This window comes from Pseudorasbora parva, chromosome 19 (genome assembly GCF_024679245.1).
Source record: "Pseudorasbora parva isolate DD20220531a chromosome 19, ASM2467924v1, whole genome shotgun sequence".
In the NCBI taxonomy this organism is placed as follows: domain Eukaryota; kingdom Metazoa; phylum Chordata; class Actinopteri; order Cypriniformes; family Gobionidae; genus Pseudorasbora; species Pseudorasbora parva.
The window spans coordinates 4,023,918-4,042,678 of NC_090190.1; the positions used below are offsets into that span (position 1 = coordinate 4,023,918).

The 18,761-nt window shown below is 38.4% G+C and overlaps 2 protein-coding genes across 6 annotated transcripts; both read left to right on the forward strand.

The window, feature by feature from the left end:
• Positions 1-288: 288 nt before the first annotated feature.
• On the forward strand, positions 289-11,570 carry rad21b (RAD21 cohesin complex component b). Of its 3 annotated transcripts, XM_067425270.1 has the most exons (15): positions 290-419; positions 2,424-2,476; positions 2,528-2,611; positions 3,276-3,405; positions 3,485-3,584; positions 3,671-3,777; positions 5,019-5,228; positions 5,307-5,432; positions 5,515-5,646; positions 7,037-7,260; positions 7,853-8,006; positions 8,700-8,845; positions 8,937-9,101; positions 10,334-10,417; positions 10,520-11,570. In XM_067425270.1, exons 2-15 carry the CDS (start codon positions 2,468-2,470, stop codon positions 10,709-10,711), a joined length of 1,863 nt encoding a protein of 620 aa, XP_067281371.1. In that variant the 5' UTR covers positions 290-419; positions 2,424-2,467; the 3' UTR covers positions 10,712-11,570. The 3 variants fall into 3 exon arrangements, with proteins under 3 accessions (XP_067281370.1, XP_067281371.1, XP_067281369.1); XM_067425269.1 differs by having other exon boundaries at positions 289-419; positions 2,424-2,611; positions 5,518-5,646; XM_067425268.1 differs by having other exon boundaries at positions 2,424-2,611.
• Positions 11,411-18,451, forward strand: mterf3 (mitochondrial transcription termination factor 3). 3 transcript variants are annotated; one of them, XM_067425273.1, is made up of 9 exons: positions 11,411-11,534; positions 11,621-11,713; positions 14,495-14,831; positions 14,909-15,061; positions 15,134-15,323; positions 16,595-16,742; positions 16,858-16,929; positions 17,012-17,173; positions 17,466-18,450. In XM_067425273.1, exons 3-9 carry the CDS (start codon positions 14,513-14,515, stop codon positions 17,658-17,660), a joined length of 1,239 nt encoding a protein of 412 aa, XP_067281374.1. In that variant the 5' UTR covers positions 11,411-11,534; positions 11,621-11,713; positions 14,495-14,512; the 3' UTR covers positions 17,661-18,450. The 3 variants fall into 3 exon arrangements, with proteins under 3 accessions (XP_067281374.1, XP_067281372.1, XP_067281375.1); XM_067425271.1 differs by lacking the exon at positions 11,411-11,534 and having other exon boundaries at positions 11,582-11,713; XM_067425274.1 differs by lacking the exon at positions 11,411-11,534 and having other exon boundaries at positions 11,585-11,690; positions 17,466-18,451.
• Positions 18,452-18,761: the final 310 nt, after the last annotated feature.

Below are 18,761 nucleotides of genomic sequence, written 5' to 3' on the forward strand. Positions count from 1 at the left end.
GCGTTCCAGTTCAGTCCATTTGCAAAGTTTCCGCCAGTAGTGGGCACTCATGCAACGTAGGCATGACGCACATCCGAGTGAACGAGACGGAGGGAAGTTTGCGAGTGAAGGGCATAATAAAAATGAACTGGAACGCAGCACAGTTCAGTCCATTTGCAAAGTTTCCGCCAGTAGTGGGCACTCATGCAACGTAGGCATGACGCACATCCGAGTGAACGAGACGGAGGGAAGTTTGCGAGTGAAGGGCATAATAAAAATGAACTGGAACGCAGCACAGCTCGTTTTAATATGAACCTCGCGGCAGGAGGGGGGCGTCGCCATTTTGTTTGTTTTAGTGAAACTGTGCAGTGGGAGGAGGGTGAGAAAGGTACCCTAGAAACGGTTGCTAAATACGGGAAGCTACGATAGGACCGTTTCGCGTAAGTATACTCTCGGCGAAAACAACTAAAAATGCATTTAAGTGCATGCATCGGAATCATCACCATTCGTTTTCGTGAGGAAACTTGCTAGAAAATCCTATTCTCCCTCCCTACACCAGGGACAAATGACAGTCGCTGGCTGTGCTGCATCAGTTCTTTATGTTATCACAAAATGCGCTAAAATGACTTGTGAAGAATGCGTTTGACGCCTTGCGCATGCAAATGCACGAACAATATCCGCACATGGCGCGAGCGCAGGCAGATGTTGATCTCGCGACAGCAGACCGTTAGCTTGTTAGCTTTTCCTTTAACCGCATCATTACAAAACATTTGTCCTTCGTTCATTATTTGAACGATCATTCAATTAAACTTACATTTCATAGACTGTTACAGCCCAGAAATAAAGCCATGAGAGAATAATAACGGTGCGTAAATAATACGAGTATCACACAGGCCCCACCATCACAGTCACACACCCATTTCTGTAAGTTAACGTTAATAAGGGGTATTTAGGAAAACATGCGTTCTAGATAATTAGTTGATTTAAAGAATATAAACTATACATGAATTAATACATGTATTGTCACCTTGCGTCATTCAAGTAGTACCATTACATTCTTAAATTGTAAAGGTAACGTTAAACTATAATGTCTACAAATGGAATGGTTTAACAAACAGCCATGATCAGCATCGTAAACCCTGCAAAGTTGTTTATATTTTTTTATTTAATGTATATCCATTTTTATTGTATATCACACTATTGGATCCATATTAATGTATATCACACTATTGGATTAAATTACCATTGGATCAAAGTACAAAAATAGATATAGCTAGTTAAAGGGATAGTTCACCCAAACATGATCCCATAATTTACTCACCCTCAAGCCATCCTATAGGTGTATGCTTTTCTTATTTCAGACGAATACAATTAAGACTTATATGTTAAAATGTTCTGGCTCTTCCAAGCTTTATAATGGCAGTGAACGGCAGCCCAAAATTTGAAGCCCAAAAAAGTCCATCCATCCATTATAAAAAGGCTCCACACGGCTCCGGGGGGTTAATAAAAGCCTTCTAAAGTGAATTGAAGGGTTTGTGTAAGAAAAATATCCATATTTAAAACTTTCTAAAGTAAAATATGTGCCACCTTCTGTATTCAACTTAAGCAGAAAGTCCAGAGCCTCTCGCAGATCAAAACGCTTGCGTCATTGTCGCGCCAGTTAGGCTTTTTCTATAATTGAATACGGAAGGTGGTCTGGTGAAGCTAGATATTTTACTTTATAATGTGTTAAATTTGGATATTTTTCTTACACAAACTCACATCTTTGTTTAATAGTAAAATAGTAATGTAAAGTAGGCTCTAGGTGATTTTGTTTAAATGTGCTGCAGCAAAAAAACATGGATACATGAAACTACAATGAACAGAAACTTAATTAAATGTTGACTTTTTAGAGCATGTAACTACGCCGGGAGGTCAGGGACTACACAATGAAGTACATCATGACAGAAATAAATTATATTTAAATAAAATTATATTTTAGGGTTCTTTGAAACAAATCTGACCCTCACTATAAGCAGCATAAAAATAAAAACAAGTTTCCTGAGCTGTCTAACATTGTTTGGTCACACTGACATTCAGGCACAACCTCAAACAAACCAATGTTTTGATACCACTAACATTTACAGCATTCAAGGGCATAAAACTACATTAAAGTTTTCTGCATACACTGTACAAAAGCTGTCACTGGGGCAGTATCCTATCAAAAGGTTCACCTTCACCTAAAGAGGGCATATTACCTCTAAGGTACATTTTGGTACCAAAAGTGTATATTTTAGTACCTAAATGGTACATAGACACCATAATAGTGACAGCTTTTGTCCCATTTTTTTTAAGAGTGTATTATGCTGGGAGCCTGAGACAGAAACATCAAACAAATTACATACATCCCCTTCAAGAGCAATCAAATCAATAATTCCTAACACCAGTGTCATTTTATTGTGCAGGTTCAGCGTCCCCCTCCACCTCAGTGTGAGACGGTGAAGGGACGATGTTCTACGCCCACTTTGTCCTCAGCAAACGTGGGCCGCTGGCCAAAATCTGGCTGGCGGCCCACTGGGATAAGAAGCTGACCAAAGCACACGTGTTTGAGTGCAATCTGGAGAGCAGCGTAGAGAGCATCATCTCTCCAAAGGTCAAAGGTTTTTTTGTGGATTCCATTTTTTTTTTTTTTCTGTATTGTTTTTACATGCTTAAAATGTCTTCAAGATATCTTTCACTATTTAGAGTAATAGTGCTGTCCAGTTTGATGTTTAGTTTAACATGTTTACAAGCAAACATTTTCGTTCAGAATTTTGCAGCTTCCATAGAAAACTGACAGTCGTGTCAGAAGAGCTTTTTTAGCTGATATGTATTAAATATTCAGTCTCATCCAATGAACAGATTGCAAGACATGATATCCAAAGCATATGCATGTTCATTTGACATAAAGTGTCATATGACACTTTATATCATATGAACATGCATTATATGAAGTGTCATATGACACTTTATATCATATGAACATGCATATGGTTTGGATATCATGTCTTGTAGTCTGTTCATTGGATGAGACTGCACTATTACTCTATTACCCCACCCACCCCACCCCACTCCAACCCCATGTAAAAATAATTTTTTAGAACAAACCATGAAATCTCTTTTACTAATGTATTGTTTACAGACCTTTACTCATAAATCAAAAACCGTTGTTCTAAAATCACATTAGAAATTCCCTCTGGGATGCTTGCAAATTGACATCATGACTGAGCAACTCTATAGCAGCTCCATTTACTTCTAATATGTGCTTACTTTGATAGGTTAAAATGGCTCTGCGTACATCTGGTCACTTACTCCTGGGCGTGGTGAGGATCTACCACAGAAAAGCCAAGTACCTGCTGGCAGACTGCAATGAGGCTTTTATTAAGATTAAAATGGCTTTTCGCCCAGGTAAGTTGTGGCTGGACTACATAAGCAATTGATCCGGTTGCACTGCAAGAGATAATATATTTTGTATTGTTTGACATAGGTGTGGTCGACCTGCCCGAGGAGAACCGTGAAGCTGCCTACAACGCCATCACATTACCTGAGGAGTTTCACGACTTCGATCAGCCTCTTCCGGACCTGGAGTATGTGAAACATTAATTTATATGTAGTAGTTCAACTCGCATGCTGTCAGTGTTGACCCTTCAACAACCTGTGTTGTGGATTGCAGCGACATTGACGTTGCTCAACAGTTTACCCTGAATCAGTCTCGTGTGGAGGAGATCACCATGCGAGAAGAAGTGGGAAACCTCAGTCTACTGCAAGAGAATGATTTTGGTATGGCATAAAAAGCAACCTCTTCACTCATGGCATTGCTTTAGAACATGCTTGTTGTGGATCAATGCTGTTTGTATTATACATACTGTTATATACATACCTAATATGCTTTTTTTGAATTTTCAGCCTTCTTTAGTGTGTAATGTTGCTGTCTGAGCATGAAAAAGCTCTGCAAATATAAAAAGTCCTTCCAGCGGGAGTGCTTCTCTATATCAGTGTCACTGTTTCTGTTTCTGAACTCCCTGAAAACGCCTCCATTAGTCTTGAGATTTCTTCCGGGAACGAACACGTGACAATATTCCTCATTTAAATAATCGCTGTCCAAGGCACACGCTAAATAAAGGGGCAGGGCCTGGTTGAGTTAGTTAGTAGTGTGTTAAAACCAAGCGGCAACCTTCTTATTCAAGAGATTTCTCTCTTGAATCCAGCACTAAAGTGACTTAAACTGCAATTCATCGACTAGCTGCTAGAGACAGGCTCCAAAAGAAAGTCAATCCCATAGACCCTCCATTAAAAAATGCCAGACTTTACAGCAGAAAAAAACATGTTTACAGCCTGGTACAAATTGTGGTTTTTATCTAAACAGCTAATTTTGCCCTTTATGACAACTGTGAGGGGGGTGAATTTTTTTCATAACCCATCCGTTTAAATTAAATGACACCTTCAAGTAATGCATAATTAAGGGCGTGGCCACTTGAGTGACAGGTGGATTGACGCTATGGTCGCGGTAGGTGGTCATCGCTTCAGCAACCAGGCACCTCAGCTTCACCAACGTCTTGCCTCTTTGCCCATTTTCGGTTATCCGGTGATGCGCTGCCAAGATTACGATTGGTCGGCTCTGCCCATCGTGGCTATCAAAAATGCTCTTCATAAACATAAGAGTGACGTCACAGACACTACATCCATTATTTTATACAGTCTGTGGTTGAAACTTGTGGTTATGGTAAGGGGCGGGACATTTCCCAAACAGGCCCGAAGTGCTTGACCAGTCACAACACACTAACCCAGCCGACCAATCAGAGCACATTGTGCTTTTCAGAAGGAGGGGCTTCATAGAGAAAGGAACTAAACGGAGCGTTACTGACAGACTGGGAAGAGAGGAGCTGCAAAAATCGAGAATATGGGGAAAATCCTATTCTAGTAGAGCCCAAAAACAACAAAGACATAAAAAGGTCCTCTTTACAAAGGATTTATCTCATACAGTAAAGTATCAAATAATACCAACATATTTTCCTCAATAGCTGATTTTGGGATGGATGACCGAGAGATGATGCGAGAGGAAGGTGCATTTGAAGTGGACATCATCCATGGGGCGTCTGCTTCTAACCTGCTGCTGGAGTCAGAGTCGAGTAGCGTACAGATCGCCGACAAGTCCAACCACCTAGAGTACGACCAATACAAAGACGACTTTGGAGACAACCCTATGGAGAGCACTGAGGGAGGCATGCTGGGTAAGAGAGGCATCCATCAGCACAGAGCTGCATTTAAAAGCATCCATTGAGAGACTGAGCTGACTGATGTTCTTGTAGTGGACAAGCTGCTCAGTAACGAGGATGGAGGTGGTATTTTTGATGATCCTCCTGCCATCCCTGAGGGTGTAATGATGCCCCAAGACCACGGTGGAGATGATGAGGATGATTTTGACAACCTTTCACGTAAGAAAGCAAATGAAATAGACACATAGTGATATGTTAACATGTTTGCATAATAAAATAAATGCTGTATTATGTCCAATAGCAGCAGGAGGTCCAGACAGTCCTGATTCTGGTCCTGTTGAGCAGCTGCCCACCATGACTGACCAGACTGAACAGACCACCTTAGTCCATAATGAAGAGGAGGCTTTTGCTCTGGAGCCCATCGACATCACAGGTCAGCCAGAACAGATAAATAGTAGTAATAATAGGGCATTAATACAGTTCACACAACTGTTGCATGCACCAAAACAATGTCTGATCATATAGTTTCTACTGGTGTCATTATGTCAAGCAGGTGTGAAGTGGAAGGTTATGTAGCTGACTGATAAAAAAATTATAAACAAATTTTACTGTGTAGTATATTATTTTATATGATCAGTATATAAATGCAAAATATGTATGTATGTGTATTAATTAATTATTATTATTCAATTATATGTAAAATGATAATGTTATTATTTTCCAACAAATGTATGTTAATGAATTTTTAGCTGTCATGTGGTTTTATAGTTTTTTATATCATTATAGTTGTGCAATTTTGTAATGCAATTCTGAGAAAAAAAGTCAAAATTGAAAGACAATAATTGATATGTTTCTGACAAGCATTACAATTTTATTGATAAAATTAAATATGTGACCCTGGAGTACAAAACCACCCATAAGTCGCGCGTGTATTTGTGGCAATATCCAACAATACATTGTATGGGTCAAAATTATCTCTCTTTTTTTTTCCATGCCAAAAATAATTGATTTTGAAAACAAAGATCATCTTCGATAAAGATATTTAGAAAACTTCTTGCCATAAATGTATATATAAATGTATTATTAGTAGTATGCCTTGCTAAGGACTTAATTTGGACAGCTTTAAAGGCAATTTTCTCAATATTTAGATTTTTTTTTCTATCTCAGATTCCTGATTTTCAAATAATTGTATCCAATATATTGTCCTATCATAACAAATCGTACATCAATGAATTGCTTATTTATCAGCTTTCATATAATATATAAATCTCAGTTTAAAAAAAGAATCTCATGGCTGATGTTCAAATGGTTAAAAAAAAGGTTCAAATGTTTATTAAAGGGATAAGCCATTAAAAAATTAAATATTCTGTCATAATTTACTCACTCTCATGTTGTTTCAAACCTGTATGACTTTCTTTCTTCTGTGGAACATAAACAAAGATATTTTGAAGAATGTTAGTAACATGACGGTTGATTCCCATTGAAGTCCATTGTATTTTTTGTCCATATAATAGACGTCATTGAATACCGAAATTGTTTGGTTCCCAACCTATCTCCACAGAAGTAAGTCATACAGGTTTGAAACAGCACGAGGGTGCGTAAATAATGACTGAATTTTCATTTTTAGAACTATCTAAACAAAAAACGAAACAAATGATTTATCAGGTTTTTAATGTACAATAATCTATGGTTAGCAAATTAAGAAAAACATTTTTTGAGTTTAACAGCATTTTGTGCCAATGCACCTGAAGTTCTCTTGCAAACAAAATGTAATTTTGCTCATCTTAGATGCCTTTCATCACCCCATACTCTTATATTACTAGTGAAAGAAACCAAAGCGAAAAGAAAGAGGAAGCTGATTGTGGACAGTGTGAAGGAGCTGGACAGTAAGACCATCCGTGCCCAGCTGAGCGATTACTCTGACATTGTCACCACTCTGGATCTGGCTCCCCCCACCAAGAAGCTGATGATGTGGAAGGAAACAGGAGGAGTGGAAAAGCTGTTTTCTCTGCCAGCTCAGCCCCTCTGGAACAGCAGACTGCTCAAGGTCAGGACACATCCCTGGAACAAGCTGTGAGACATTAATGCAGGCTTTAGTGCAACAAAATACTTAAAGGAAGTGTATGTAAGATTGTGGCCAAAACTGGTGCTGCAATCAGTATCCCCTCTGCCCCTCCTCCTGACTCGAGGTTGCCAGATAGGCTGCAGCATCCAGTGGGAATGTTTGTAGATCTGCAGCTGTGGTAACTAGAGCAGATCTGGCAACCCGGATGAAGAAACACTACTGACTCCGTGATTGGTCGATAGGTGGAGGGCCGAGCTTCAGGCCAAAACAAAACATGTCAACATCAGTTGAGCTGCAACAACAACTTTTAAATGACAATATCCTGGCCGGACTACTGTTGTCAGTGATATAAGTATTTGAAATTAACATGATTTCTTTATGTCTACTGACATATCAGGGCCATTTTATGATTCATTGAAATACATTTCTTAAATACAGTTCCTTTAAGTAGCTCTGTTTTTGGCAATTTTTGGCTCATTATATACAGAAAACAATTTATTTGGACATGTTTTTTTGCATTAAAAAGTGTAGTTACCCAATGAAATGCTGAGACCAGCTGTGCCCCTCTGTGCAGATGTTCACACGCTGCCTGACCCCTCTGGTGCCCGATGAACTGAGGAAGAGGAGGAAGGGTGGAGAAGCTGACAGCTTGGACGAGTTCCTCAAAGACCTGGAGAACCCTGAGGTTCCTCGAGAAGAAGCCCTGTCTCAGCAAAGAGACATCATTGGTAAGATGGGCTGACTTTTAACAACTAGAGCTGCACAATTTATCGTTAAAAGACCCAGAGAGAGCAATTGTCATGGAACAGCTTCACAAACTTTTCAACTACACACTATCATTATTTTTGTCTTACAATAATTCATATTATCATAGAAGTAAGGCAAGGCAAGTTTATTTGTATAGCACATGTCATACCCAATGGCAATTCAAAGTGCTTTACATAGAAATTAATTAAAACAGTGGTAACAAATGCATGAGAAAAAAGAATACCATATGGACGAATAAAATTTTTAAAACAAGCATAGTTAAAACAGTTGTAAAGATAATAATAATTATCTGTACTATAATTAAGTACTGGGATACAAGTTTATAGTTCAGATATAAACACTGATGGCTACGGTAGCGATCAAAATAGAGCAAATCACTATTTTAAGCAACTTGTTAAAGTGATTATTATGTGATATATAGACCCACGAATGCAAATTTTAGCAGGCAACCTTGCCAAAATAACACACATTTTACCCCCCAAACGGCATTTTTTTCCGGAGACATTTCACTGTTTTTACTGTATTTTTGATCAAATAAGTGCATCTTGGTAAGTGTAAGAGAGTTTCAGAAATTACCAACCCCAAACTTTTGAAAGGTAGTTTTTTCTAATGGCCGGAGTTTGGGACTAATGTCTGCGTTTGGCTTTTTTTAGACCAGACCATCTTGGAGGAGCCCAGTGTTCTGCAGGCTTCAGCCATGGAGGGCAGTCGCACAACCCTCGATGAATCAGTCATGCCTCCTCCATCTGGACACCGCGGACAAAAGCGCAAAGCTCAGGACGCAGAGCCTGCCTTACCTGTGAGATTTAGAACTGCACATTTTTCAATGTGGATACAACCCCACTTGTATATGTTTTTCTAATGCTGTGTTCTCACCTATTTTCCTACAGATGCTTGAGGATGATCGCTCCTCCATTGTTTCCACGCAGCACGTGAACTTGCCACAGGTGGAGCTTCCCCCTGAGGAGCCAACCAACATCTCACAGCTCATCCCTGAGTTTGACCTGATAGGAGAGAAGAGCAAAGATAAGAAAGATGATGATGAGGAGGAGGAGGTGAGCAGGCTTTAACAGCCCAAAAACATGGAGTTAAATGAGAAACACTTTTAGCTAGTTTTTAAAATTAGAAAACCTTAGTACAGCCAAACAGTCTGCATTGGTTTTTAAGTTTTCAGCTTTAAACACCATAATAGAAGAAAAAAAAATAAAAAAAAATAATTTTTTAATGCCTGATGTTTAATAGGGAGCCAGTGCAGGGTTGACAGAACTGGGCTAGTATGGGCATACTTCCTGGTTCTAGTAAGAATTCAAGCTGCTGCATTTTAGACCAGCTGGAGTTGGTTTTATTAAGCGTGCAGGGCAACTACCCAGTAGAGCATTACAATAATCTACCCTTAAGGTCATGAACGCATGAACTATCTGGTCAGCATTTTGCATTGAGAGCATGTGTCGTAATTTAGATGTATTTTTTAAGATGGAAGAATGTGGTTTTACAGATGCTAGAAGCGTGGCTTTCAAATAAAAGATTGGTATCAAAGAGCACACCCAGGTTCGTCACTGACGAGCAGACAATATTCTAGGTTACTACGTGTGGAGGTTTTTGGTCCAAACCAATTTGATCATGCAATTTTTTCAGCTACGCATTTCCTTAATCTTGTGAATTGGTACGTTTTGTCAGGGTGCGAAGAAATAAAGAGCTGAGTATCATCAGCATAACATTGAAAACTTATGCCATGCTTCCTAATGATAAAGTTATAAAAAACGATGGCCAATCAGATCGAAGAAGGTAAGACTTAATGTTCAATAAAGATGACTGTGAATTCCAATGTGGCGCTTCTAGTTTTTACCAAAGACTAAAAAAAGGTAGACGATGCCCCTTCACTATCTTCAATTGTAGAAGCTGCCTATGTTGGAATATGATGCCAAAATCTTGTGATGATTTGGGATCTGCTTACAATTTTTTTTATGTGAACTAATCCTTTAAATAATTCCCACGCATGGAATTTTAAAAAAGAGGGTGGGGCCTCGTTGAGTAAGTTAGTAGTGCGTTGAAACTCACGGACGGGGCATTTTCCAAACGTTTTGACCAATCACAACACACTGGTTAACCTGACCAATCAGAGCACATTGTGCTTTTCAGAAGGAGGGGCTTCATAGAGACAGAAACTGAAAATAGCATTACTGACGGATGGGGAAGAGAGGAGCTGCAACAATGGAGAATGTTTCAAACGTGAAATCCTATCCTAGGCCAAAGAGGTCTCATTTAAATCTGGATTTTTGTTTATAAGGAGGAGGAAGGTCAGAGCGGAGACCAGGATCAGGAAGAGAGGAGGTGGAACAAGAGAACCCAGCAGATGCTGCACGGTTTACAGGTTTGGCAAAATTGAAACTGTTGATAATCAACATATTATGCTGATTTTATATCAACAAATACTATTTTTATTCCTCTGACTGCTTCCTCTTACTTCCCACAGAGAGTCATTGCTAAGACCGGAGCAGAATCGATCAGCTTGCTGGAGCTGTGCAGAAGCAACAACAAGAAACAAGCAGCTGCGAAGTTCTACAGCTTTCTGGTGCTAAAGAAACAGCAGGCAGTGGAGCTCAGGCAGGACGAACCCTACAGCGACATCATCGCCACACCTGGCCCCAGATTTCACATTATATAGACTTTTAAAGGTCAACACTGGCAGATTGTATTCTTTTTAATGGTTTTGTTTGTAAATGATGTGTCATGTATATCTGTGCATGTGCATTTTAATACATACTACATGTGTCTCACATACAAAAAAAAATACTTTTATAATGAGGAATAAGTGCTTCTTATAGCAGTTTGCAAAGGCTTTGAGCCTTCGGTTGGTTGTCTTTTAATAATGTTTTTCATATTATTTAATGTTGTTTTGCATGCTTTTGAATGTTGACATGCAACATACTTGTTTACTTTCATGAAAGTGTTTCTTAGCTGTGTAAAGTTAAAAGAGTAACATTTTAGCTGCTCCAAAGATATAAAAGTTCATAGTTTGTATGTTTAAAAAATATATAATGGATGAACACTGTTTTGGTTTTGGGCTTTTTTAAGCTACTACAGTAACAATACTATTTCCCTAAAGCTTCAGTGTTGTGAATATTCACCCAAAAGCAGCTTTAGTTTTGCCTGTCAGACAGAAAAATTAAAGCAATTGTTATATATTGTGATATACAATAAGATTGTGCCATTTGTTGTAAAGATCATTTTTGTAATTGTGCAAGCACTTTTTAAAACAGTCTCTGAGACTTTGGTTTTATCGATGTTACCTATATGGTTTTGTATGTTACAGTAATGAAACGCTATCTGTTACAGTGCAGTAGTCTTTATTTAAAATGCCTTGGAAACAGCTTGTTTTATTTAAATGGATTTTTTAAAAAAAAATCAAGATTATGTTAATAACATGGTTATGTTATTATATTACACATCATGTGGTTTGCCTGTAGCACTGACTTGGTACAAACGTGGTATGTATTTTTTTGTAATAAACAGTAATGAGTCCATTTGTCCTCTGGAAGTGAATTGATCATTTCGTCTATCATCCGTGCGTTAGGAGGCGCTGTGACTCAGCGAAGAGCAAAGCCTGGAAACAACACGTGAACACGCAGCAGTGAAGACGAGAGGTTTGTGCTACTATCGAAAACAGGTCAAGTTTTATTTTTATTAGACGTCAGTTCATGTTTATGATATGCACTGTGATAAAGCTTTGATATAATCTGCATATTCCCCGTTTCACCTTCTCTGGATAACTATGTTGATGGTAATGACAAAGAATGGAGTCAATCACATACACCGATATAAACTAATGCTTGCTTTATTTAATCAAATATTATGTATTTTCAAAGTATCCTCCTGAGACGCATGCAAAGACTGATTTTCCTATGTAGAGGACATTGTATTTGAGCTAATTTCTCTGAGACGATACATGTCACAGATTTAAAGTGACAGTTCACCAAAAATAAAAATTCAGTCATTAACTACTCATGTAGACTTAAGTTCGTCTTCGGAGCACAAATGAAGATTTTGATGAAATCTGAGTGCTTTCTGTGACTGTCTCTTCATTGACAGCTACGCAGTTGACACTTCCCGAAGTCCCCGAAAACTAGTAAAGCCATTTTTAATGTAATGTTAATCGTTGTGACTAGTGGTTTGACCTCAATTTTAGGAGCAACTTGAGTGCCTTTGTTTCAAATCAAATCACTCAAGTGGCGTCGTTTCATAAAATGTAGGTTAATCTTAAACCACTTAGATTTCAAATTTATGGTATGAAGATGAATGGAAGTCTTACGGGTCTGAAATAAATAAATAAATAAATAAATTTTATTTATAATGCACTTTATATTAAACAAAATCTCAAAGTGCTACAGAATTTAAAAACAAAAACAAAACAATCAACAACAATAAATAAATAAAACCGAAAAATAAAATAAAATAAATTAAACAAGTAGCAAGTCAATTAAAAGTAAATTAAAAGCTCTGCTAAAAAGGTGGGTTTTAAGACCACGCTTAAAAGTATCTATAGTCTGTGGAGTCCGCAGGTGGTCAGGGAGAGCATTCCACAGACTGGGGGCTGAAGAGCAGAAGGCCCGATCCCCCATAGTACGGAGATTGGCTGTGGGAGTTTTGAGGCGATACAGCGAAACAGAGCGGAGGTTACGAGTGGCTGTTTGTGTGGTGAGGAGTTCCTTGAGATAGGAGGGAGCATCACCATGGATGCACTGGTGGGTAAGGAGAGAGATCTTGTACTCGATCCTGAACGACACAGGAAGCCAGTGGAGTGATTTTAGAATGGGGGTGATATGGTCGTATTTGCGCACCCTAATGAGGATCCTAGCAGCGCTGTTCTGAATACACTGCAGCCTCTGGAGATTTTTGCTAGGGATGCCAATAAGGAGCGCATTGCAGTAGTCCAGCCTGGAGGAGATAAAGGCATGGACAAGCTTCTCCGCATCAGCCAGTGATAGAATGGGACGAAGTTTGGCAATGTTTCTGAGGTAGAAGAAGGAGGTCTTACACAGGTGTTTGATGTGAGCTTCAAAAGTAAGCTGTGATTCCATTCTGACCCCCAGATTCGTGACTGAAGTGGAAAGAGGAATGACCTGATCAGAGAAAGCAATGCTGGTGATAACGGACTTCTGGACCTGAAGTGGAGTGCCGACTAGGATAGCTTCAGTTTTGGAGCTGTTTAGCTGCAGAAAGTTTTGCTTCATCCACGCCTTTATCTCATCCAGGCAAGTGATCAAAGTGGATGGTGTGAGGTCAGCAGAGGGAGATGAACTTGTCCTAAAGTAAAGTTGAGTGTCATCAGCATAGCAGTGAAAAGAAATCCCATGCCGGTTGATGAGACGGCCAAGGGGGAGCATGTAGAGTATGAACAGGGTGGGTCCGAGCACAGAGCCTTGAGGGACACCGCAGGTGACATTGTGTGACAGGGATGTAGCTTCTCCTAACGCAACATATTCAGTTCTCCCAGTGAGATAAGAAGAAAACCAGTTGTGGACCGAGTCAGAGAGACCAATGGTGGAATGTAAACGGTGAAGGAGGATGTTATGACATGAGGTTGAGTGAATTTTCATTGTGGGTTAACTATCCTTTTAAATCTGTGTGTCCTATTAAAAAAAGCACATTCAGGGCTTTTATTAAGGTTTCACCATAATAACTCATTGCACTCTTATGGAAATATGTTTTGTAATTATTTAAATCTAACACATTTTCAAACTGTTTTTTGTAAATCAATATCTCAAGAAAATGTGGGCTTTCAAATCAGAATATGATTTTTTTTTAAGCAGGGCATTTATTTCACTGTAGAGGACAGCAGTACTTAAAGCATGTTTATCAGGCATTTTGGGAGACATAAGAAGATCAATATTCTAATGTAAATGTTATTACGTCTATTATCATATTTTTTTCATTACATGTTGGCCCAAGAATGCTTTAATATGCAAAGTAGATACATTGTATTGAATGGGACTATCCATTTATGTCCATTTTACACACATATTGCATTGAATAGTAAAATAGTATATCATTGTTATATCCTTCATAACATAGTTGAGAATCATCTTAATACAAAGTTTGGTTGAAAATAGCCTGAAACCCAAAAAAAATGTTTTGTCTATACGTGTCTTTAGATTTTTTTATCTTAGTGTAGAGTCCTAGTGTCCCCTACAGAGGACATAGCATACAAAATATGAATAAGATATAATTATTTATCCAATTGTTTGGTATGCTACAAACTAGGGATGCGCGATATATATCGAAATTATAGAAATATCACAAATGTACATATTGTGATATGCATATCGCAACGGCACAGAAAATATGAATGATTTTAATAGGCTCCTTCAATCTAGGAGGATCTATAATCTTCCTCTTAGGAGGTTTTTATGAGGATCTATATTCATGTAACGCAATCTTATTCCACCAGGAATACGCTTGAGTCGTCATGCATCTTTGTCAGCGATGTGCGAGTTTGCTGCTCTCGAGGCCGTTATTATCTGCAGCTGTCCAGCTGGCCACACGCACACTGCATCAGCGCTCGCATCATATCCTGCTGCAGCCCATCCACAGTCTCACACAGAGACACGCCAGAGAGACATGGACACCGTGGGGAAGACGAAACTTAACGGATCATCAAGCTGCTTCACCAGAGGTCAATCACAATAAGACTGATGCCGCTCTGAGAGACGTTGGAAAACATATTGTGCCTTTAGAAAATTCGAAGGTGCATCAAATATCAAGCCAAGTGTCTCTTTTGGATATAGGTATGTATATATACCTCATATATAGTAATCCCTGATGCTTAATTTTTCATGCTAATAATCTGTCTTGTTTACTATAGGCTTGGATTCAGTTGTGCGTCCTTCTCCGCTTCAGGAAATCAGTGAGGAGGAAGCAGTCCAGATCCAAGTGCCTTCTGCCCTTCCGCCGGACTCGTTCACGCTCAGACCTTATGTGGATAAATCAGAAACTCTCAGCAAACTTGTTCAGCTTGGTATGTCTCATATCTTTAGTAAATTATGTAGGATTTTTTTAGGTTTGTCTAATCTTTTGGTCAAATTTCCAGGTGTCAATCTGTGGGAACTGGAGCAGAGGCCCAATGTGGGATCCATGCTGGTTAGGCTTGACTTCCATGTCGACGTTGCACCCAAACTTCTCTTCCTCAGAGATCTGGGAGTTGAGGAGTGTAAACTGGGAACACTGCTCACCAAGAACCCCTTCATCCTCACAGAAAGCCTGGAAAATCTTGAAGCCAGGTCAGAAAGCGAAATTAAATGTAATTTAAATGTAATATATGTTCAACTCTCTTTCTTTAGTCTGTAATGTTGCTGTTTGACAAACATGTCACGATATTCCTCATTTAAATAATTTCCACCCAATTAATATGCTAAATAAAGGGGTGGGCATGTTTGAGTTGATTAGTTAGTAGTGTGTTGAAACTCGCAGTTAGGGTAACGGACGGGACATTTCCAAAAAACACTCAAAGTGGTTGACCAATCACAACATACTGATCCAACTAACCAATCAGAGCACATTGTGCTTTTCAGAAGGAGGAGCTTCATAGAGACGGGAACAAAATAGCTGTGCGTTTCCCAAAAGCATCGTGCAGACTTGCTCTATGATCTAGAGCAAGTTCTGTCATTATCAGCATAGTTCAACAAGTCTGTGTTTCCAGGAACCACAGTGCCAGCGAACATTTGCAAGCAGCATTGCAAAGTTGTGTGGTTGGACCGACAGCTCTTGACCCGTGGTTAGAAGTTTCTTGTTTGCATGACGTGGGTTTAATAAATCCTTATCTCGAGCAAAATAAGCAAGCTGACATTCAATACAATCTCTATTATTTATGTATTCTATATCAAATATGTAGAATGTAATTTACGTCTTTTACTTTGTCAAGAGATTTAAAGCACTGTTTTAAGAGAATGCATGTGTGTATGTGCTCTAGTTCGTAAGAATGAGCCTATGATTGAATCTGGAAATAAAGCAAAATAACTGCGAAAAATGGGAATTAGTCCTAGGCTGCCATGTTTGTCATTTATAGGGGGAAAAAACTAGTATTTCAATCTCAAACGGATTCATTAAGATATGTTATTATTCCACCACCTGCGTGATGTATCAGCGTCGTTGAATGACATGTGACAATGCACTTTTGGGAAACAGTCGTGACTCGCTAGTTGATTTCTTCAACGATGCATTGTACTTGAATTGCGTAGTTAAGCAGCGAGTTACAGGGTTGTATGGGAAATTCACCCCAGAGAGTTGCTGACAGACTGAAAAGAGAAGAGCTAGAGCTGCGATATGTTTCATGAGCATGCAAGCATGAAAACCAATTCTAGTAGAGGCCAAAAACGAAATCAAGACTTTGTAAAAGGGCATAACAATTATACAATAAACTAACTTGCAGCATTTAGAAAGTGATTTGAGCGTTGACCTGACCATTGAAACGCTTAACGTAAATGTCTGTACTTCCCTCCGACTGCTTCATTTGTTGATGGTTTCCTTCTTGCTTTGGTCTGTTGATTTTCAGGGTGTCTTATTTGAAAGCAAAGAGGTTCAGTCAGCAGTCAGTGGCTGCCATGGTGAGCAAAGCTCCCTATCTGCTGAACTTCAGTGTTGAGAGACTCGACAACCGCCTTGGGTTTTTTCAGCAGCAGTTGGGACTTAGTGCTGAGAAGGTGAAGAAGCATTTGGTGTCTCATTTCTAGTAATGAAAGTTAACCTAATACTGACCTTTAGCATTAGCAGAAAAGCTACATTTACTACAAGTGTTGTCACGATTGATGCTTTCAGATCCGAAAGGTTGTGACTCGTCTACCCAAGCTACTGTGTGGAAGTTTAGAGCCAATTAAGGAGAATCTAAAGGTCTGACACTTTGTTTGTCTTTCTTAGTTTTGTTTTTTAATTGTAATAATGTGACAGAAACTCATTTATTTCTCTCATCCAGGTTTGTGAACTGGAGTTTGGATTTCGTGGAAATGAAATCCAACACATTGTCACCACCGTTCCTAAAGTTCTCATCGCTAATAAAAGAAAACTCACACAGATATTTGACTTTGTTCACAACACCATGGATGTTCCACACTCACTTATTGCAAAGTTCCCACAGGTACATATTTAATCCTTCGAGACCAAAATGTTGTGTTTAGTGCTGTGATTGCTTGTAGAGATGGGATAATATTTGAATAAAGGCATGTTGCATGGTATTTTTATTGCATGTAATGCATGGTTTTGTATGCTGAATTCAAATATTGTGCCTTTTTTTAGTATATATTGCATTTTTAATTAAGATAAGTAGTTTATCTGTTCTGCTGTATTAAATGGTAAATAATATCTTTGTGTCATGCAATGTGAGTTTACTTAAACATGCTAATGATTATCATTTTCTTTACTTCTCAAAGGTTTTTAATGCCAAATTCCTTCGCATCCGAGAGCGCCATTTGTTTCTAGAATACTTAGGCCGGGCCCAGTACCAACCGTCTCAGCCAAACTACATCTCTTTGGATCGCTTGGTTTTCCTGCCTGATGACGTTTTCTGCTCAGAAGTAGCATTAGCCACCCTTGAAGACTTTGAAAGATTTCAGAAAACGTTGTAGATGTACAGAAGGAATTAAGGTGCTTTGGGTTGTTTAAACGGTCTTTTGAATAAACATTTAACATCTGCATGAAATATAAGTTGCCATAGTCTTTTCTTCCCTAATGTGATGTGTATTCGAGAGAAACAGCTTCTCAAATAAGAACAAATGTAGGGCACGGCTTGATTTTGTCTGTGGGGATTTTATTGAATGTTGTGGTTTGCTATTGGTGGAGCTCATGTGAGTGACAGGTTGCCCCACCCTCGTCATCAGTGAAGAGATGTCGCCGCAAATGAGAGGTGAAGTGGTTTTATTTAAAGATTATGAGGCACATTATTTAAAAATACTAGCATATTCCATGAAAAAAAAAAAAATACTGTCATTTTTTATTTCATATCGACTTAAAAAGGTGAACTGCCCTTGTTTTGGGAAATATAACTGGCTGTTCATCTCTTATGATATATTCCAGTTTAATATTGGTGCACGTGCATAAGTTCATGGTTAATAGTTTCAGGGTTTGCCCCAGGTAATATTCAGCTACTATGCACTTATTATAATTACTTTAATAAGTGCATAGTATGAACATGGAGAACACGGTGTAAAATACAGGAGTAAAACCATTTATAATACTCATGAACAATTTTGTTCCTAAAGTTGTACAGTATGAAGTTTCATTAAAGATCATGCTTGACATTAAATATGTGTAGAAAATATAAATAAACCCAAGTAAATATTTCAAAGTAAATATCACTTGTTTTATTGTGTCTTTTCCAAACAACCTGTACGTTTGTCAAGATATGCACAAGGTGTTAAAATATTACATTTTGTATATTTAATGTAAATAAAAGCTTTTGAGAGACAATCGTGTCTGACATTTTTTGGTGACACTACAGTGGTTTACAAGATTAGTTAACGTATTAATTAACAATGAGCAAACAATCCATTACAGTATTTATTAATCTTTGTTCAAGTTATGTAAAAATTGAGCTGTTTATGTTTGTTCACAGTGCATGAACTAATGTTAACACAACTTTTGATTTTAATAATGTATTGATAAATATTGTAATTAACATGTAATATTAATAAATGCTATAGATTAATGTAATTGTTGATTCATGTTAA